This window comes from Saccostrea echinata, unplaced genomic scaffold (assembly GCF_033153115.1).
Source record: "Saccostrea echinata isolate AGI-Se365-2 ecotype Australia unplaced genomic scaffold, CSIRO_AGI_Sech_v1 ptg000027l, whole genome shotgun sequence".
Classification (NCBI taxonomy): Eukaryota; Metazoa; Mollusca; class Bivalvia; order Ostreida; family Ostreidae; genus Saccostrea; species Saccostrea echinata.
The window spans coordinates 9,901,303-9,923,625 of record NW_026889776.1 but is presented as its reverse complement, the minus strand read 5'-3'; the positions used below and the strand labels follow the sequence as shown (position 1 = coordinate 9,923,625).

General features: G+C 32.1%; 1 protein-coding gene and 1 long non-coding RNA gene across 2 annotated transcripts; one reads left to right on the top strand and one right to left on the bottom strand.

The window, feature by feature from the left end:
- The first annotated feature begins 6,841 nt into the window (after positions 1 to 6,841).
- On the top strand, positions 6,842 to 15,528 carry LOC133193180 (uncharacterized). Its single transcript, XM_061329149.1, has 14 exons — positions 6,842 to 6,929; positions 7,189 to 7,497; positions 9,111 to 9,252; positions 9,606 to 9,715; positions 10,078 to 10,386; positions 10,517 to 10,828; positions 11,293 to 11,361; positions 11,582 to 11,779; positions 12,743 to 12,943; positions 13,707 to 13,865; positions 14,037 to 14,407; positions 14,702 to 14,792; positions 15,071 to 15,150; positions 15,352 to 15,528. The coding sequence occupies exons 1-14, from the start codon at positions 6,842 to 6,844 to the stop codon at positions 15,403 to 15,405; spliced, it is 2,493 nt and encodes an 830-aa protein (XP_061185133.1). The 3' UTR covers positions 15,406 to 15,528.
- A 1,009-nt stretch (positions 15,529 to 16,537) lies between these two features.
- Positions 16,538 to 18,238, bottom strand: LOC133193362 (uncharacterized). The gene is made up of 4 exons (XR_009721916.1): positions 18,178 to 18,238; positions 18,006 to 18,065; positions 17,836 to 17,894; positions 16,538 to 16,647 (listed from the first exon to the last, which is right to left on the bottom strand). It is a non-coding gene; the product is annotated as an uncharacterized LOC133193362 (long non-coding RNA).
- Between the last annotated feature and the right edge of the window lie 4,085 nt (positions 18,239 to 22,323).

Here is a 22,323-nt window from a genome sequence, read left to right as displayed (position 1 = left end):
CTAAAAGTCTCGACGATTTTTTTTTCTAAACAAACTTAACACTTTGATAAACATTTGAACAGGCTTTTGAAAATTGTCCCTTTTTCTTATATTTTTCTACTAATGTTAAAATTCTTAATACATGTGTATTATTAACGGTTGGGCATGAGAATATTTTTTATGTTTTATTGTAGAATTAATGGTTGGTTATAATTTCTATTATTAGTATAGTTTTTATCATTAGTGGGCGCCACATGGTTAACAATGATATCAGGCCTGTGGGAAGCAATTTCACTTTGAGGGGGCACATTCATACGTTTTCAGTTGGGGGGGGGGGCACTATCAACTACCAAAATTCCTTGACAAGCAAAAAAAAAAGGTCATCAGACGTTATTATTGAGGGGACACAAGCATATAGTAGCTATACTTTCTATAGTATTCTGTATAGCGGCAAAATTATTGGGTGCGGGCACGCCCCCCCCCCGTCCCCCCCCCCCGGTTCCTACGGCCTTGGATATTATTTTATAATTACATCATTTGTGGAATGTGATACATTACCGTATATACTCGCCTATAAGTCGGATTTTTGGGAGTTAAACTTTGGTCCAAAACTGTATGTCCGACTTATAGGCGAGTTATAAAAAGATAGGTATTTTAGAAGGTCAATCCTTCTAATATAAGCTTCAAAAATACAACCGACTTATAGGCGGACCGACTTATAGGCGAGTATATACGGTAACTGTTTCTATGTACTGACCTACTAGTACTAATAAACTTAAGATATTGAAAAACTATACAGTGTAATTGAAACTACTGAAGTATTGAATTAAGAACAGTTCAAGTACCGAATTTTGATTACATGTGAAAGGTTTCATAATTTTTAACTTCAGTACTCGGCGGATCGAAGCTTTTATTGATTCTTGGCAGGCACAAAGTTCGATGTCTTTTCATCAATACTATCCATAATTTATTATGAATGATTAAATTAATCATTTGTAGTTAAAAAAAAAAAAGACTAACTAGGATTGAAAAACTCATATGTACAGTTGAAATTAAACCTCCTGTTAAAAAAAATGATAGTTAGAGATCCTTATAGAATGTTAAGTGTAATCTAATTGACTTCCTTTATGATTTGTCTTCTCCACTTGTTGGTCTTTTTTTCTGTGCTATCTTATTATTTTGGATTTAATGTCGTTTTTAGTACAAAATGTAATAAATGTTTACTTTTATTTCTATTGTTAAAAATAATTTATAACATCTTCTCAATTTTAATTATTTGTCAATGATGTGTCATGAAGTGTTTCAGAATTTCTTTAATGTTTCTTAAATGTTTGACACTTTAAAACAATTTATTCGTAGACAGAAAGGCCGTAAGTGGGTCTACCTGACTGAGCCCAAGTGAGGAATGCAAGACATTGGTCACAGACATAATGATTAAGATGATAATAGCTGTTGTGACGATAGCCATCACTTCGGTCAGTCAAGCATAGGCCATGTGGTCAAACGTTCGTATGACTTAGCTCTGAGCGCTTCCATCCGATGCTTCAAGCAACTGATGCCGGATAAGATTACAAAGAGGTGTGAACCATTTGTTGCGGACAAAATTGAATAACACTAAGACAATATGATTTGGGCGTATAAAATTCAAATGGTGTCCGACATCCAATACGGGTAGAGAGTAACTGGAGCCTAGTATTTTTTTTTCCCTTTCTTGAGGTGATTTATTGCATATTCATTTCGCAGGTAGGATTTTTTTTATATTTATTACTGTTTCATAGTCTAGAAATTCATGTAAGAATTAATTCTGAGTTATATATGTATGAGTTACAAATATCGTCATGGATTAAATAATTACGTTAAGAGTAGAAATTTGTAATATGTTTAAAAATATTTTCGAATTAAATGACATAAGATATCTTTGAGAAACAAAACAAACAAAAGAAATGATGTTACAATTTTCTGTTTTTTTTTCTACGTTTAATTAATTAAATAATATATTTTATATCATTTCGGAATTAAATGAAATTTATGAAGACATTACGGCGTTTAAAAGATTAATGTAATCATTCTTAATAAATTATGAATACATTGAAAAAAAAAGTATTTAGAATTTTCGCCCCTTTTTCGTATAATGTAACATGGTGTTCCACACCACACAGCGTTCACTTGTTTATTATCATGCACTCTGTTATATCTAAATCCTGACACGAAAAATGACAAACCTTGAATGTGACAAGTGCAGAATAAGACATGATGCTTGGTGATTATTTGGCTGTTAACACTGACATCTTTTATGCGTTTTATGACTGGTGCAGTGTAACATACATGTAAAGAGCACATAACTACACAGGTTTGTGGTTCCGGCCAAAAATAATTTTTCCTTTTTGTATCAAGTCGTTCGTAGTTTATTTTTGTCTGATGGTCTGTCAGATGAAGCGATTTTTAGCTTCACTTTTGGTTTATGCGTAATTTTATTTTCCATTGTTAAAGAAAGCGTAAGATGCCTACGCGAGTTCAGAAGTTTTCAACTGATCAAAGTGTTTGATATTATAAATTTGGACATCCTACGTGGAAAACAATATATATCTAACTGTTAAATGAAACAATGTTTTTTATATTTTGTGTAAATCTTAAAATATATAGATTGGAAAAATACACATAAAAACGTTCGATTTCTTTTCCGAAATACGCTTCATAATCGAATTTTTTTTTCACACTTTTCGTCCTTTTTTCAACGAAAAATTTAAGTTAAAATTTATTTTTTTTATAGTCAGGATAGTAACTCGAATATGTCTTTTTATGAGTTTATTACCTTTGCCTAAAATTAGACAGATTGCTTTAGCAAAAAGACACTATTCATGGGAATTAATATTCCGTAAAATACAGTCTTCAACAGCTGTAATAACGTAACTATTCAGGCAATTTTGATCTCGCGAGATTAAGCTACCCCGTGAACACCTATCGAAACATCTCTGACTCGACCTATACCCTACGGCCTTAATCCACTCTGGTGTAAAACTTTCCGTGTCGATGGCGTTGATACTGTGGTCGAGTGTCCTAGTACACTTTGAACTAAAAATTAATTTTTCATTTCCTCTAGTTTTTCATTACTTTCAATATTATAATAATAAAATGCCAATTTGCGATAAAGTTACACGTGTTCCGATGGGTCTTCTTTCTTTCTTTTTTTTCAAATAAGCTTTTGAAGATATAAAATATTTTATTTTATATGAAACGTATTTCTTTTAATCACCTTTAAATATTAAAATTACACTTAAATTTCAATTAATGATTAACTATGGGTTTCTATGGAGAATACTAAAATATGATTTAGGCATGACGTCACTGATTCCCCCTGCGCCGTATGGCGGAGTTCCGTTCTGCTTTGTTTCTGCTATTGGTACATTGGACATTTATAGGAAAAAGTCTGGGAAAATGATGTACACAAACTATTTTTATAGAGTATGGAGGTGTAACATCGTGTTTGACCTATTATACAAATCGTTGTGTTGTATTTTATCATCTGAAAAAATAATGATTGTGTTTTATAGATACGTGTGAAGCTAGAGCAAAAAGGTTAAAACCACATAAAGTATATGCAAAGCCTTGCGTATATCCTTTTTAAATTGAAAACGGAGGAAATATTATACCGGTATTAAAATCTTTGACATTTTTTCTTCTTATTCTAATTCTCAATTTCATAAGGGAGGAGTTTTGGCTTTTTACTTCTCGCTAACTCCCCCCTTCCCCCTCCTGTAAAGTGATAATTTTCTAGGAAAATTTTTTTTTGCTTCGTGTATTTGCTAATTTAAAATTATTTCTTTTATTCTACAGACATTTTTTTTTGCACTGGTGTGTAATGAAGTATATACATGTTTTTTTAAAATCATTATTTCAATAAGGAAAAGAGGACAGAGATATTTCTTTTTTTTTTCTCTGTCGTATTTTTCAAAATTGTATAAAAGAGACACTCTCGTATAAGATTACAAACCTAATATGTTCAAAATAAAAAAAATCAAATCTGCATTTTTTTTTTAAAAAAAAAATCAGCAATTGAAAAATATAAATAAAAGACAATTCTTTCCAGAAAGTATAACTCAATAAAATTTTCTTTACTATTCAAAATATTTAAAATTTGATTTATTCAGCATCTTCAGGTCGTCCATTTTTTTCGGTTGGGTTTGGTTTGGTTTTAAATAGGAAATTTAAAAAATCACGTTTCTCGATGGTCCTTGCAGGCAAAATAAAGGAATATAAAAATCAGTACTTTTGATCAGATAAAAAAAAGTTCTTTTTTTTTTTTAACTTATTATAATGAACGAACAAGGAAATCAGAAACTACGGTATATTATGGAATTTTCTTCATCGCATTCCAATCATGTCATCGATGCATATACTGTGCAGAATTACACCATTGGTTGCATAAGTAATTAATATTAAATGGTCATTTGAAAGGTCAAGTCGGTCACGCTTGATCAGGCCTGCTTGTCGTATTTAATGATCTGTGTCGATTTGCTGATTATAATCTTGTTTTATCAAATATTACCGTTATGTTATTGTAAGTCATGTTTCGCGGGGAAGTGTGTTTTGGAATATTTCCACAATGGCGATGGAGTGTTTAACTAATTTTTTTCTCCAGGGATCAAGGTTACATTTTTACTGAAATGTAAGTTCAAATTTGATTGATAAGAAACTATATCAACACTTATATGCAAGTTAGTAGTTCTGTATTTAGTTATGACATTATAGCAACATTCGTAAATATCGTAGTAATCTTATCATAAAGGTTTTAGAAAATACCTGATCAATAAATTAAGGTAGCTCCACTCTCACATTTTTATTGATTCAAAGTATATGACCGGCACCATTTTCCATTTAATTTAATTAACAATAAAAAAATTCACAGGTTGTCATATATATATATTTTTATATATATTTCAGACATGCATTAACAGGAGTGTAAACATAAAAACATCAAACATTTTTGATAAATAGCTTTACTAAAATGTGTGAAAACTGGTTTAAATGACATAATTTATTATAAAAAGTTTCAAAAGAAAATGCTATATACATTGTTAAGAAAAATTTAAAAAGGAAAGACTATTTGCCTTTGTATCATTTTTGAAAGAAAAAATAGGGAGAATTTTTTTTTTATAATTTTTTTATTAAACCAAAGTTCTGATCAAACTTATTGAAATACACTTTTGCAAAAGACAGACACATGTAGTTCTATTTGGCACAAAGTTTAATAAAAGAAAGATTTCGCATAACCCTTTGACATCCCAATGAGGTTGGAAATTCCTTAAATTGTGAAAAATTCTTCGCTCTAGAATTTTGAACTTTATTTAAATCTTTCTTTAAGAAAAATAAAAATTCCAGAGAGATACAAGCGAATGGAACTGAATTCACAATTAAATAATAGTTTAATATATTCCTATATAATATATGCTTCCTACGGGCCTGATACACGTATTGTTTAGTAAACAACGTCATGATGACTTGAAGGTTTGAATATGACATGCTGAGTCAGACGTTTAAGGCAAAGATCTATAGTGAGTGAAAGGAGCTTACATTTCTCCCAAATTACCTTCAGAAAAGTGTTCTTGACTATTTTATATGGGTATCGGGATTCATATGATAGTTTCAAATTGAATGCCATAAAAATACATCATTTTCTACAGAATGCAATATCCTTGCTGTATAAAGAACGGGAAATTAATTATGACGTCATAATGGATCAGTTCAGCCATGTAACAGTTCAACCTGTGACTGTGTAACAGTTTGACTGTTTCATGATGTGCAAAAACATTAAAATGAATCAAGAAACAGTTCAAAATGCCTAATTACAATATTCATTTATTTATTTATTAATTACAATATAATAATATCTAATAGTAACAGGAATATTTACAAAATACCAAAATATCAATAAAATTACGCTGTACTTTTATCAAATAGATTTTTCTCTTATTGGATAAGGTACATAGTAAAATCAAACGTGACTAACTGCCTACGATTTTTATGATTGACAATTCATACCAAAAAACAAATCCCTGAAAAAAATTATGCAAGAAAAAAAATATAACCCTGGTCTCCACTGTTCTGTGGCTAGAACACACTTGACTCTAAATGTCGTTGGTTACCACATATAAATGTTTCATTTCTACGGAGAACATCATTCAATCGATCGATATCATTGCCACTTTATTTTTCTGTCCCATAAAACCCTCGATGAAGGACCATATCGCTAACCGCCTATACCTTTCACCATCGTCTCCAACAAACCGCCGACTCACTAAAATATACGCATTATTACCCACAATACTTTGCATGAACTTTGTCGAGATTCTCGCCAAAACAGTCACTTATCAGTTTAGGTGGGGTTAATATTTTTCGTATTATCGATTTTAGCTGACCTGAAGGCAAAATTCAGAAATGAATAAACTTTGGTTTCACATAATATGAAGTAGTCATACACAGTTCATTTGATATGTATATTTTGAATTATGCATTTACTTTGCAATATAGCATGCTAACTTTTTGCATTCTGCTAGATAACAAACAACAAACTACATTAAGACAGTTTAAGTCTGTCGAAGAATGCATTTAGCCATGAAGTCAGTGTAACATCAAGTGATTGTGTCTTGCAATAATCATTAAAACTTTTACTTGTATGGTTTCAACCATATTTAAACTCTCAATTTCTGAATAGATTTGGTATTTGAGATTTATAATGAAGCACATTCAAAAGAAAGTGTTTTATCTCAAGATCGATAAATATTCACATTTCATCAGAAATGGATTATATTGTTTTAAGTTTTTTTTTACACAAATCTCATTTGTAGATCCGTCAATCTTCAAAATGGTACGTCATCAACCGTCATCGTGGCTCGGGGTTTTGAGCTGCCTATTCTTCTTCATTCAAATAATCCCTCTATCATCATCTCAACGTAAGTTTCTCATACAAGTATAATACAAGAATGTGTCTTGTCTTTATCATTTTTTTGGAGGTCTATTTCCCAATTTCCGGTTGGCGATATCATCACTCAACTCGAATAATTTGCATTTGTTGCCAAAAAATAGTACATATATTATTATCAGTACAATTGGTACAGTTTGATTAATGAATCAAAATCAAAATACTTTTTTTTTAATTAACCTTTCAATAGATATTCCACGCCTCTACTTTCACTTTATCTTTTCACACAGAGTTGAATTGTCGAGTCCCATCAGATATAGTGTTTGTATTGGACGGTTCAGAAAGTCTAAAAGACGATGACTTTAAAAGTATGAAAAAGTTTGTGAACAATTTATTACTGGGTTATCCAGTGGAAGAAAACTACACGAGGATCGGCGTGATTGTATTCGGAACCTATCCGGCCGATACCATAGAACTTACGTCAACGTACAACAAGTATTTATTGGCGGCAAGGATTGAAAATCTTGCTCACCCAAAATCCGGTACCGGAACTGCTCGGGCGCTAGAGGCCATGAGAGAAATGTTCCGAACAAAAAGTTGTGAGTAGCTATCTTTTTATATTTTTTCTCCTTCTTTCTCGACATCGTATAGAAGTCAAGATAAGAGAATAGTGCAGTGCAGAAGATTGAACCAGTTTCAATTTATCTGTCCAAGGTTTCTTATATATCTTCAATGAAAATATCTGTTGTTCACTTCTCATGCTTTTTATTTCTAACTTGCATTTCAAATCACATGACATTACGCTGAGCATAGGAAAGTTCAGTTCTGCTACATTCTTCTTTCTGTAGTCTTGTCGATTCAAAAGATGCCTCATGTTGCATTTAGTACTTTCCAAAAAAAAAATCGTATGACAGATATACAAGAAATTCAGCGGTCAATTTTTCTTTAAAAATGAATTGCAAATTGACGACGACATAAAAATGATTCATTTTCTGGTTCTCGTTTTATTGAACTTTCATCAGTGTAAGGGACATTTTGCTTCAGAAAACGCACGGCGAAGCCATTACATCTACCTATTTCACCTATTGTAATATACATTAGGATCACCTGCATTTTTATGCCCCCGTAATAGAAGATTCGGGGGCATATAGTTTGTGTTCTGTCCGTCTGTCTGTCTAACTGTTTGTCTGTTTGTCCGCAAAAACTTTAACCTTGCTCATAACTTTTGATTGGCTATGGCTTTCATATGTCACATGTGTTTTCCTTGTGACTTTTTGGGCACTATCAAATTTGACTTTTTGACCTTGACCTTGGAGTTTGACCCACTTTTGCTAATTTTATCAGACTTTATCCTTGGCCATAACTTTTGAACAATTGGTGCTAGGGCTTTTAAAACTTTATATGTGCATTTCTTGTGAGAAGGCCTTCCTTCTGATACCAACAACTTTGACCGTTTGACCTTGACCTTTGAGTTTGACCTACTTTGGAAAATCTTTAACCTTGGCCGTAACTTTTAAACAGATGGTGATAGGGTTTTTATACTTAACATGTGTATTCCTTGTGACAAGACCTTCCTATGAATACCAAACCAATAACTTTTATCCTTGACATTGACTTTGGAGTTTGACCTACTTTTGAAAAACTTTAACCTTGTCCATAACTTTTGAACAGTTGGTGCTAGGGCTTTCATACTTCATATGTGTAATCCTTATGACAAGACCTTCCTTTGGATACCAACAGTTTTGGCCCATTGACGTTTTACTTACTTTTGAAAAATTTTAACCTTTGCCATAACTTTTCAATGGTTTGTGTTAGGGCTTTCAAATTTCACAGGTATATTCCTCAAGACAAAACATTTCTTTGGGTACCAACATTTTTTGATCTTTTGACCTGGAGTTTGACTTGCATTTGAGAAACTTTAACCTTCGCCATAAGCTGCCGTACGGAGGCATCAGTGTTTAACAAACACATCTTGTTCTTATGGAAATTTTAAAAAGGCTTAATTGATCCCCATGTTTTTCAAAGTGAAAAGTATATGGAATTGTATAAAAAATTATTGTAATGCAGGTAATTTGGAGATATTTTTATGTTATTAACAACTGATGGCCTCTTTGCATGTTCAAATTTCATGCACCAAACACAAATCATTATTGCTAAAAGAGATAAATGAAACCTTAATTTTTAAAGTGAATATTATGTCTGACAATTATAGCACGGGACTTTGTACATCGTGTGGGAGTGGTCATCACGGACGGTCGCTCCGCTCGACCGGATCAGACGAAAAACCAGGCAGCCATGGCACGTGCGGAAGGCATCACTCTGTTAGCTATAGGATTCGGATCTAGCATTTTCACGTATGTCTAACCGCAGTTTCGAATGTAGTAAAATTGTTAAACTTTATCAGTCCTTGACATTTCTTAGATTTATTTTACAATGACGTTATAAGACTCAGAAATATACTGCCTATAATTTAATTTTTCTGAAGTCTATCATGTTTCTTGGAATTTTCATAAATAATCCTTTCCTTGCATTGGACAAAATTTCACATTTGTACGATACATATCTCAATAATCAATGGGCAAAAATAGATTAATCTGTGTTTCCTTGCAGAATATAATTGTTATGCTAAATATTTTGCATTTATTACTTTTTTTTCTACCACAGCAATACTATAGATAAATAAATTCTGGGTGTTTTTTGTTTTCAGAACGGAATTAGAAACAATAGCAACTGCCTCCAACGTATTCAGTGTGGCTAATTCTTTCAATGACTCTTTGGAGAGAGTAGACGCTGCTTTAAGACCCTTGGTCTGTGAAGGTATTATCACAAAATTGAGAAACGGTATTCTTTAGCAAAGATGAATTATTGAATGCAATTGCATGGTTTCAAATTTCCATGTCTTAAGTATCGTTAAGAACATCAAACTGTATGTAAAAATAAAGTTCGGAAAAAGAGGCAAAATTTGGGGGCGCGAAGCAAAACAACATACATGTACTAGTAGTATTTTTAAAATAAAAATTTTAAAAAGCCTTGAAGTATTTTAAAATGCAATTTAAATTCGCATTGTAGAAAATTTATCTGCAGTGTTGAAGACAAAAGTAAAGATTTGGTCTGAGCAAACATCGGTTATAAAAACAGTAAATTAATTACCTATAATTATCTTCCTGCTTTTCCTATAGCACCCCCTGTTATTGTATTATCTGGCGGGTCTACTGTTCTTCTCGGAGGAAGTATCATCTTGACTGCAACGATAAGCACAGCGTCCAATATAACCTCCATGAAATGGCAGAAGGTCACCGGAAGTGGCGTAGTTACAGATATAGACATTGCGTCCTCTTCTGGGAAATACTCCGGAAGCACTGTTTCGTCATTGAACCCAAGACTCGTTATCAACAATGCTAATTATAATGATGGCGCCATCTATAGGCTTGTGGTAACAAACACTGGAGGGGAGACTACCAGTAACCTTATTGAAATCCGAGTTGTCGGTAATATTTAAAAACAATTATTTATTTGATTTTAATTGACTGTTCTTTTTTGGCCTTTAAAAACTTGAAAATGAAGAAGTGATTATTATTTTCCAAGCAAATACTCATACATTAGAAAATTCCTTTGCAGAACTCCCAAGCATTACCATAACCGGAAGTTCTATCGTAGGATACGGAAGTACAGCTACATTGTCAGCTGTTATTTCAGCAACCGTCCAAATTCTGTCCGTCAGATGGCAGAAAGTGTTCAGTAACGGTGCCGCCTATGACATCGACGTGATCGGAACTTCCGGAAAATACAGCGGAAGCACTAACTCTATAACTAACCCTGTGCTTGTGATCAATGGAGTTGACACCACGGATGAGGCTAATTACCAGTTAGTAGTCACAACAGCTCTAGGAGAGGTGTCTAGTAACCAGATAAACCTAATCGTTACCGGAGGTATTGCAGTATTGATTTCTTCCATTGTATCTTTTTCAAAACAGTTACGTGTATGATGAATTTGTTTCTTATTGTTCGGGTTAATTAGTCAAGTGTGTATTTTAGCTTGAAAGCCTTCTATGTTGTATCAAAATCTTTCTCAGCCGTTAAGAGTAAGATTTTTTACAACCGTTTTGTTTATTCATATTGATAAAGATGTCCATCTCTCAATTAATTCAATGTCCATCTCTCTTAATTTTGTTACTTTTTGTATACAGTCTTGATCATTTCGGATGAAAGTAAGAGATTTCAAAAGCTTAAGTTTACGACATCAATATTACAATCAGCAAATAAATGGTGCTTTCACGAATCAGTTTATTTTTTAAAAAAGATATATTAAATTATCAATAGATGTAAAAAAAAAAAAAAAAAAAAATTAATTTGAAATACTACAATTAGCACTGTTTCCAAATTCTATTTTCCAGGCCCCACCAGTCCAATCACTACAACAAGAGCTTTACCTTTCACAACAGACAGAATCAACTCAATAGCACGTGAGTACATGTAAACAACTACACTAGTCGTAAAAAGTTTTCTAAACTACGAGCACCTTTTTTTTTAGCTTTTTGCTATGTCCTAAAAATTGAATTAAGTTTTTAAATGACCAGTTACTGTATAACTGTTAACCAATTTTTTTCAAAAATCTTTTAACGATTTTTTTTTCTTTCTAAGATTTAATATATTAAAGATATATCCTTTTTTCTCTTTTCACAGCTGAGATTTGTCCAAACTGTATTATTGGCCGGAACTGGGGCTACAAATCCGTGGCGGGAGACTGTACAAAGTTTATCTACATGTTACCTGACGCTGATGGGAAGGCATTAGAATTTATGCACGTGTGTCCCTGGGGTCAGTTTTGGAATTTGAATCATCTGACATGTCAACCCGCCCACGAAGTATATTGCCCAGACAGTAAGTATTGGAACAGTTAACATGCACAGTAGACACTTTTTTTATCCGACACCTCTGCAGTCCGTTTCATTGTGAATTTTGACTTTCAATTTCATTCCCATTTCTACTACTTTCTATGTTCTTTACACTGTGTAATCCGACATCATGTTTATTCCGACACAAAATTTGTCTCACGGTGCATGTCTGATTACACAGGTTTCACTGTATAATATTGAGATAGAGGCCCTATATTGCCAAGAAGATAGGTTCTAACAAAATTTGAAGCCTTGGCTATTACCTAAAATATGGTATTGAAAATACGGGTAGGATTATTATATTTTTTCACAAAAGGTAATATAATTCCAATAGACATTTGTTATCAAGGATACTTACTCCCCAGATAGTATATAAAATGAAATAGCAGAAAATACACTAAAACTGTCTAATCCCACACCTGTGCTATTCTTTTCCCTGTGAATTACGACATTCATTTAAATTCCCATTTTACTATTCTCCGTGGTTTTTTTACACTGTGCAATCCGACACCCTGTTTATTCCGACACAAATTGTGTCTCCTATGCTTGTCGGATTATAGACAGAATTCACTGTATACGACATCATGTACATAGACTCAAAAGGAGGAAAGTTGACATTAGACAGATTCTTTACCGGGCTATGAAATTTTTATTAATAAGCACATGGCCACACTTCATGCATAACGTTGTCAACTTCTCGTAATTCTTTACACATGGAAGAGAATTATAATGACAGAAATAAAGAGAATAAAGATTGTGGATTATTATTGAGTCAAAATAATGTAATATAATATATATAATAAGGCATCGACAGCATATAGTTAATTTATACACTAAATATACGCTCCTCATTTAGATACCAATCAACAATTTTCTTATTTAATTTTTTGCATTACTTATATATTCAAACTCGTTTTCAGAGTCATTATTTCAAAAATCTCTTCTGTAGGTCCTTGTATCGGGAAAATTGCTGGTACAATAGCCATGGCAGACTACTGTAGTGCGTTCTGGGTATGTCTTAATGGAACAGCCGTGGCCTCCTGTTGTCCCTCGGGCAATAACGCTTATGTACAGGGCGTGGGGTGTACCGCAGATCCAACGTGTTTGTCAGAATGTCCACCAAAAGATAATAGAATTGTCGCCCCTGTTGGTGAGTTTTTGTCTGGGTCATTTTAACGCTTATATTTTAAATGCATCATTCAAACGTTTCAAATCCATAAACCATTACAATAATGATGTTGATACACAAGTTTTGTAAATGCATGATACGAAAATTGAAAGAGTCGCATATTTTAAGTACACAATATTTTAGAATGGAGCAGACAGCAATAGTGATTATGAGTATTTCCAATTCTATATAAACTAAAGAATTTATTGTACAATGACATTTAGTTTGTGAAATAGAGTTTTCATGTTGGAGAGTAATATTCATTAATTTGTCTAACATTCTCGTAGAACAATGAACATCAGTGAATCTTCACCTAAACATGCATCGTTTATGATAGTTATGACAGACGTATACTAAAACTGCACACATAATGACGTTTCCGCCATTACAGGAATCATTAATTCCCTATAGCACATGATTTAGTAGCATAAAACACTAGGCACAAAAAAAAATAGAGGAAGTCCAGTATGTTCACAAAAAAATCTACCGTTTAGTATGCATAACATTATAGATGGATCATACACGTGACTTAAATATTGATATTTGTTCTTCCATAGAAAAGAAATGAGATGTCGAAAAATGATGTCATACACCTCTGTATAAATATTATTTTAAATGAATCGAAGTTTTAGATCGCAATTTTTCTGCATTGTTTTGCATCCATATCATTATCAACTAAAACATGTTAATCACAAAAAAGAAATACTTGACAAGTACATTGTACCTAGAAACTCTCTTTTTTCAGTTTGCACCAACTTCCCTGACCTATCTGACGAAGAGAGGTTTATACAAATGGCACCATCGGGCAATATCTCTATGCGTTGTCCGCTAGGAACCGCTTTCGTCGCCGCTGACTGCGGCTGCACCAAAATGGTCACTATTCTGCCGTCCTCTAACCTCAATGGTAAGCAATGTAAAAAAGTTTAATTATAAAAAGATATGAGAAATGAAGCGCTTTCCATCAAATTTTAATTGATTAAATATTATTAACAATTTAAAACTTTTAATTTACGATATTTTTTCTGACGAAAGTCAACATAACATTGTAGAATAAATTGTTTTCGATATGTTTTAGAATGTAAACCGGAAGTAATTATGACCTTTGATGACCTGTCTAGACCATTTGCGGACTCCTCCACGAATGGTATCACCGTCACATATGAATACGTTGATGTGGATCCAGCTATGAGAATGGCTAAATTCAACGGATCCGGAATGATCAATCTCTATCGTTTCGCATTCGTTGATTTCCAGGAAAGCCTTGTTATCAGGCTTGAGTTCCAGGAACTACCAGGTGGCGCTGAACAGCAGGCTCTGGTTACCAACTGTATCTTCTCGTATCAGGAAGAGGCCACGATTTCGATGATTGTTGATAAGAAAATCAGCGCTGTTATCTTCGGTTTGGAGACTTCCGACGCTAAGGCAGAGTTCATCGTGCCTTACACGGTAAATCATTGTATTCATGGGCGGATCTAGTATCTGTCTTGGGTTAAGTGACAACGTATTGACGGCACATGTAATAGTTAATGTTTTAAATGCTTGTATCAAAGGCACTTCTGTCTCAATATACAGTGCTTGAGTATAGATGGACAGCAACATAATGTTTGATAGCATTGTCTTTCACCATTTGAATGAACTCAAAGGTTCTCTTGAAATCCAATGGTCAAAATTTGCTTTTATTATACAAAGTTAAAGGAAAAGAATGCGACATCTTCAGTTTTTAAATCTTTTTTTATACAGAGAAATGTAATGAATAAGGTGATCTTTATCTACAACGGAGAGAATGCTGTGGCCGTCATTAACAACGTGAGAGCGAACGTCAGACTCACAGGTACTGTCATTTTCTTCTAGCGATACATGAACATATCAGTTGTTACTATATTCGATATCATCATTTTGGTGAATATTAGTTTTGAAACCCAAAATCATACAATAAAGCATTCTACACCATTTCTTCGAATTATGTTCGTGTTAACATAAGAGCGGTTGTAATTCTAGTATTATTTCAGTTGTTTTGCTCTGGTATCGGTTATTTTCATCTTGGATTGATTTGAAATTACATACACAGTCATTTGATTTGATCTATCGGGATAACTGGTTTATTTTTAGGACACATAATTAGAAGACAAAGTGGTATAGTGATAGGGGCCGGAAGTCGATTGGGGCACTTTACCGGATATGTTGATAACGTAAGTTTGAATAAGAATACTTGGCAGCGTGGGTGAGAGAGAGAAAGAGAGAAAGACAATGTTTTAATATCAAGTAAAAATAAAACAGTTTCATAATAATAATAATGATCGGAGATAAATTTTATCAAAAAATATTTGTTCCTTCATTACATAATGTAATTGTTTTATCATTCACTCATTTACATTTTTCATTCTTTTTAGTTTGAACTTTTCATGTGTCTACCAACGGAAGTTGAACAGTATCTGAAAGACTAACATGTACAGATGTGAATATATACCACACAGAGTGTTAAACTATCAAATTTACAGTGGACGAGAAACTGTGTACATATAGACCTATACGGATATTTTTTTTTAATGAAATAGCTTTGTAAATATATGCAGACATAACCATTAGAAATGACCAAGGTTTCTTATTTTCTACACGATTGTTCTTATTTTGATATGAGAATATTTATTCTTATCTTGAATGCTTTATACCAAAACATGTAACTAGACGTAAAAGTTACATAGAAATGATAAGAGTTTTAGTAAATAAAAACTTCTAAACTTTTCTTCACTGACAATTTACGTCACATTGTACTTAATTTGTTTTATTGCTCTGTAATGCTTTTTTTTAATATTTAATCTTGGTCCTTCATTAGTAAACAAGGCAACCGAGCATCCAAAACTGAATCTCCTTCCTATTCCCTCATGCAACATCTATACAAGTTTAAGTTATTATTTAACATCCAAAATGTAATTAACTGTAAATCTGCAAACACGTTGATATAACAGCATTCACTGTGATAAATATCTTTAGTTAAAAAAAAAACTATAGACAGACTTTCAGTAACAAGGTTATATGTTCAAGGGAAACCCAGTCGTTTTGAGCCATTGGAGTTCTTAAGGACAGGGTAAAAAATTGGATCTTTTTACACTTTTTCATGACATTTACTTCAAAGGCTGTTTTTGGTATCACTAGAGTGACATAGTTAATAGTTAAGATACTTTTATCCACCGGAAATCATCATTGGCATAATACTGGAAATATAAAAGACTTTCATTTTTTTTTTACTACAGTACTAAGAATATAAAGTAAAATTTTTTGACTACAGCACACAATTAAAAACGGAAAAAAATACTACTAAATTTAAACAGTTTGTAAATGGAATTAATGTAGAAAATACCAAAATAATTTTGAGAAAATACAGTTTTGTCTGCTTCCTTTTTTCAGTATTATCTTGTCTTATGCTGTTCATTATCAGAAAGCTTCTGTGGGACATAATTGATAGAAAATTTAGGGAAAAGTTTTAAGTTGCATTTGATTTGGAACTTCATGTCCATTACTTATTCAGTAGATCCCAGTGCCTTATAAAAAAAAATCAAAGAAATCAAAAGCAGCAGATATATTTCAAACATACAAATATTGTTTTATTGTTGTTCAGCTCATGGCAAAAATACTTTATCCATGTATCAGACACAGTTTCTATTATTACAGGAATGGTGACCAGATTTCTAAAACGAAATAAAAAAAAATTATAAATTCACATGAATTGCGCACGTAAATATTAGAAATTATTAATTTTTTTTTAAATATATGTAGCTTCCTGAAAGACCAAGACAGAATCGTTTATTTGTATTACGTGTTTTTAATTCCTATTTGTGTGTGCTCTTTAAGGAGAGATTCTTGTCTGGTTTCTGACTAGATGAAATATTCAAAGTATATTTGCTTATATGTCTTATATATTTAGATGTAAGAGATTTAAAAGATCATATTTTTCTTACCTCTTCATAATTGTACAACTTTAAATAGAAATGGTGAACTGAGTTTGAAATCTAGCAGGAACTATATTTTTTTGCGGAACGGTGGCGTATGAAAAATTCTCAGAATTACTGTAGAACAATGAATTTAGTTAAAATTTTTAAACAATTTTTAAGAAAATATCAAATGTAAGTAAAATTAATAATAATGGACTGAAGTTTCAAAATATATCAAATAAATATCATTTTCCCACCAAACTATAATTTTGTTAACTTTTAAAAGCTTCCGATCTAAGTAGAGATTTGAGCCAAAAATCCGTAAAAAGTGTTTTTTTCTCTCTTAGTAAACGGTCAAAACTTTTTGTGTTTGTATCAATTTGTATCTTTATATGACTACTTTACCATATGTGAAAATAAGAAAAATTTGAATATACGAAGCACATTGAAAAAACTAATATATCCTAAAAATCTAGTAAAAATAGAGGAAATTCGGATTAGCCAAAATCTATTTTATTCAGATCATCTATGTCAATTTGGTAGTTTCATCTGATAGACCCTATATGGTTATATCATTTTATACAAAAAGAAAAAAAATATTTAATCTTTTGAAATAGAATTAGGTATCGCATGATTGGCAATGGTATTTTTATTCTTTAGGTCAAGGAAAAAGATAATGACCATGACCGGACCTTGTATTTTAAAATAAAACGGTCAAATTTAATCTAGTTGATACCATCACTTAATGATAATGTCTTCTTGAATCCTTGAAAATTTCATGAATTTTTAAATACAAGAAATATGAGAAGAATCCCTCCTTAAGCAAAACTAGGATTAAATTGTAAGATATATGTAATCAATTTGTTTAAGACTCCTTAATGTTTTTTTTATTTAAAAAAAAAAACATTTTTCACGTAGAACAAAATTACACTAAGATAAACTTACTAATGTTTGAAGCAATATTTACATTTTCATCTGAAAAAGAGTTTAATCCTCTTTCATTCCTGCAAATAAAATATGTCATATTTAAACTCGAAGGTGAACCCCTAATATTCTGTAGCTGTGAGAAAGCACCACAAATACATATAATTACAGATATTAATGAATATACTCACCAACAGATGAAGCTACATCCACATTTTCATCAGAAAAAGAGTTCACTCCTCTTTTCACTCCTTCAAATGAAAAATATCTTATTTAAAATAGTGATTTTCTAATACTTTGCAGCTGTTAGAGATCGTTATAAATACATGTACATATATTGAAAAACATTAATAGATATCTCACCAACAGATGAAGCTACATCCACATTTTCAGCTGAAAAAGAGTTCACTGCTCTTTTCACTCCTGCGAATGAAATATATTGTATTTTAACTCTTAAGTAATCGCATATATTCTGCAGTTGTCAGAAATTATTACAAATCCATATATTTCAAGACATTAATAAACAAACTCACCAACTGGTGAAGCTACATCCACATTTTCAGCTGAAAAAGAGTTCACTGCTCTTTTCACTCCTGCGAATGAAATATATCGTACTAAAACTGGTTAGTGATTGTCTAATACTACGCAGCTATGAGAAATCCTTACAAATGCATATAATGATAGCCTTTTATAAAATATACTTACCAACTGGTGAAGCTACATCCACATTTTCAGCTGAAAAAGAGTTCACTGCTCTTTTCACTCCTGCAAATATAATATATCGTATTTAAACTACCTAGTGATTGTCTGATACTCCACAGCTGCTGTGATGAGAAATCCTTACAAATACATTGATAAAGACATTAATTTATTTACTCACCAACTGGTGAAGCTATATCCACATTTTCAGCTGAAAAAGAGTTCACTGCTCTTTTCACTCCTGCAAATAAATATATCGTATTTATGTGGTAGTTGTACTTTTTATTTTTAGGATATTTATTTTAATTATTGTGTAGATTATTCTCATTTATTTTATTCATTTATTATTCACTCATTCATTCAGCGCTGCGCAATGCGATGTACTAACACTCTATGTTGTCTTTGTTCAGTGTCTGTTATAAACCTAAACACCCCTATTTTAAATAATGTAGCATTCCAGGTAGACTACCAGGTATTGTAGAATGGGTTATTCCATTATCGATTGTTACACTGATTTCTATTGGTCAGTGTGGTTGAATGGTTTTGGCGGGAATTAGATTCATGATTTCATTATTACACTTTGAGAACTGGTTTTGAAGGGTGTGAAGCTTTATACATATAGATATACATATTCCATAGTGCTGGAAACTACCCTTACTCCTGTAAGTAAATTTAATAAATAATTAAACTATTAAATAAGCACCTAAATAATTTCTTTATGAATGAGGAATCTAAATAATTTATTTTAATCTAAACTTGCTAAATAAAGTGTGAGTGTTTGAAAGATATGTATATATATAAATTGATAAAATATGTATGTGCAAGAGTTATAATTGCAAGTAACATTTTAATTTATTCATGTATCCTAAATAAGGGATTTGTGAATTTGTTGTAATTTTAAATAATTGTTAATTAGGTCATTCGTATATTCATATGGAGCTGAACCAAGATAGATATAGGAATCACCTGCTTCCATAAACTGGTATGTGAAAGATGTGATGATATTGGATTAATATAAATCTTGTAATTAATGTAAATATTACTTATGAAATATTTCTACAAAGTAGGAATAGAAATATAATAGTTATAAAAGCAGAGCTATAAGTTTATCAATTATCTGAGTGATGTGCGACCTAAGTATTTTAAATATTAAATGAGGTGTAAATGTAAATGGCCTACAATTAATTGTGTTAAAATGTGTTTATTTGTTTGTATTGTTTTGTGTATGTCTGTGTGTGCTTATTTGTTGTAATTATTGTAGGGTGTATAAATATATATACTGATCCTGAAATACATAATTATACCAAATACAACATTGGATCCACACCCCAAACCGTCTTGATTGTTATTTATCAAACCAAGAACCGGTTACATTTAAACTAGAACGTGATTGTCACACACTCTTCAACTGGGAAAAATGGTGATAAATACAATCATTTGATTAAATACATTAATTTATATACTTACCAGCAGATGAAGCTACATCCATATTTACAGCTGAAAAAGAGTTCACTGCTCTTTTCACTCCTGCGAATGAAATATATCGTACTTAAACTGGTTAGTGATTGTCTAATACTACGCAGCTATGAGAAATCCTTACAAATGCATATAATGATAGCCTTTTATAAAATATACTTACCAACTGGTGAAGCTACATCCACATTTTCAGCTGAAAAAGAGTTCACTGCTCTTTTCACTCCTGCAAATATAATATATCATATTTAAACTAGCTAGTGATTGTCTGATACTCCACAGCTGCTGTGATGAGAAATCCTTACAAATACATTGATTAAATACATTAATTTATATACTTACCAGCAGATGAAGCTACATCCATATTTACAGCTGAAAAAGAGTTCACTGCTCTTTTCACTCCTGCGAATGAAATATATCGTACTTAAACTGGTTAGTGATTGTCTAATACTACGCAGCTATGAGAAATCCTTACAAATGCATATAATGATAGCTTTTTATAAAATATACTTACCAACTGGTGAAGCTACATCCACATTTTCAGCTGAAAAAGAGTTCACTGCTCTTTTCACTCCTGCAAATATAATATATCATATTTAAACTAGCTAGTGATTGTCTGATACTCCACAGCTGCTGTGATGAGAAATCCTTACAAATACATTGATAAAAAGACATCAATTAATTTACTCACCAACTGGTGAAGCTACATCCACATTTTCAGCTGAAAAAGAGTTCACTGCTCTTTTCACTCCTGCAAATAAATATATCGTATTTAAACTAGAACGTGATTGTCACACACTCTGCAACTGGGAAAAATCGTGATAAATATAATCATTTGATTAAATACATTAATTTATATACTTACCAGCAGATGAAGGTACATCCATATTTACAGCTGAAAAAGAGTTCACTGCTCTTTTCACTCCTGCGAATGAAACACATTGTATTTAAACTCTTAAGTAATCGCTAAGATTCCGCAGTTGTCAGAAATTGTTACAAATACGTATATTTCAAGACAGTAATAAACAAACTCACCAACTGGTGAAGCTACATCCACATTTTCAGCTGAAAAAGAGTTCACTGCTCTTTTCACTCCTGCGAATGAAATATATTGTATTTAAACTCTTAAGTGATCGCATATATTCTGCAATTGTCAGAAATTATTACAAATCCATATATTTCAAGACATTAATAAACAAACTCACCAACTGGTGAAACTACATCCACATTTTCAGCTGAAAAAGAGTTCACTGCTCTTTTCACTCCTGCGAATGAAATATATCGTACTTAAACTGGTTAGTGATTGTCTAATACTACGCAGCTATGAGAAATCCTTACAAATGCATATAATGATAGCCTTTTATAAAATATACTTACCAACTGGTGAAGCTACATCCACATTTTCAGCTGAAAAAGAGTTCACTGCTCTTTTCACTCCTGCAGATAAATATATCGTATTTAAACTAGAACGTGATTGTCACACACTCTGCAACTGGGAAAAATCGTGATGAATATAATCATTTGATTAAATACATTAATTTACATACTTACCAGCAGATGAAGGTACATCCATATTTACAGCTGAAAAAGAGTTCACTGCTCTTTTCACTCCTGCGAATGAAATATATCGTACTTAAACTGGTTAGTGATTGTCTAATACTACGCAGCTATGAGAAATCCTTACAAATGCATATAATGATAGCCTTTTATAAAATATACTTACCAACTGGTGAAGCTACATCCACATTTTCAGCTGAAAAAGAGTTCACTGCTCTTTTCACTCCTGCAAATATAATATATCGTATTTAAACTAGCTAGTGATTGTCTGGTACTCCACAGCTGCTGTGATGAGAAATCCTTACAAATACATTGATAAAAAGACATCAATTTATTTACTCACCAACTGGTGAAGCTATATCCACATTTTCAGCTGAAAAAGAGTTCACTGCTCTTTTCACTCCTGCAAATAAATATATCGTATTTAAACTAGAACGTGATTGTCACACACTCTGCAACTGGGAAAAATCGTGATGAATATAATCATTTGATTAAATACATTAATTTACATACTTACCAGCAGATGAAGGTACATCCATATTTACAGCTGAAAAAGAGTTCACTGCTCTTTTCACTCCTGCGAATGAAATATATCGTACTTAAACTGGTTAGTGATTGTCCAATACTACGCAGCTATGAGAAATCCTTACAAATGCATATAATGATAGCCTTTTATAAAATATACTTACCAACTGGTGAAGCTACATCCACATTTTCAGCTGAAAAAGAGTTCACTGCTCTTTTCACTCCTGCAAATATAATATATCGTATTTAAACTAG

Bases quoted from the DNA above. Each gene is read 5' to 3' on its own strand.
- LOC133193180 (XM_061329149.1), top strand. From the start codon at position 6,842: ATGGTACGTCATCAACCGTCATCGTGGCTCGGGGTTTTGAGCTGCCTA. The intron at 10,387-10,516 runs GTAATATTTAAA...ATTCCTTTGCAG, and splicing joins TATTGAAATCCGAGTTGTCG to AACTCCCAAGCATTACCATA. The intron at 13,866-14,036 runs GTAAGCAATGTA...GATATGTTTTAG, and splicing joins GCCGTCCTCTAACCTCAATG to AATGTAAACCGGAAGTAATT.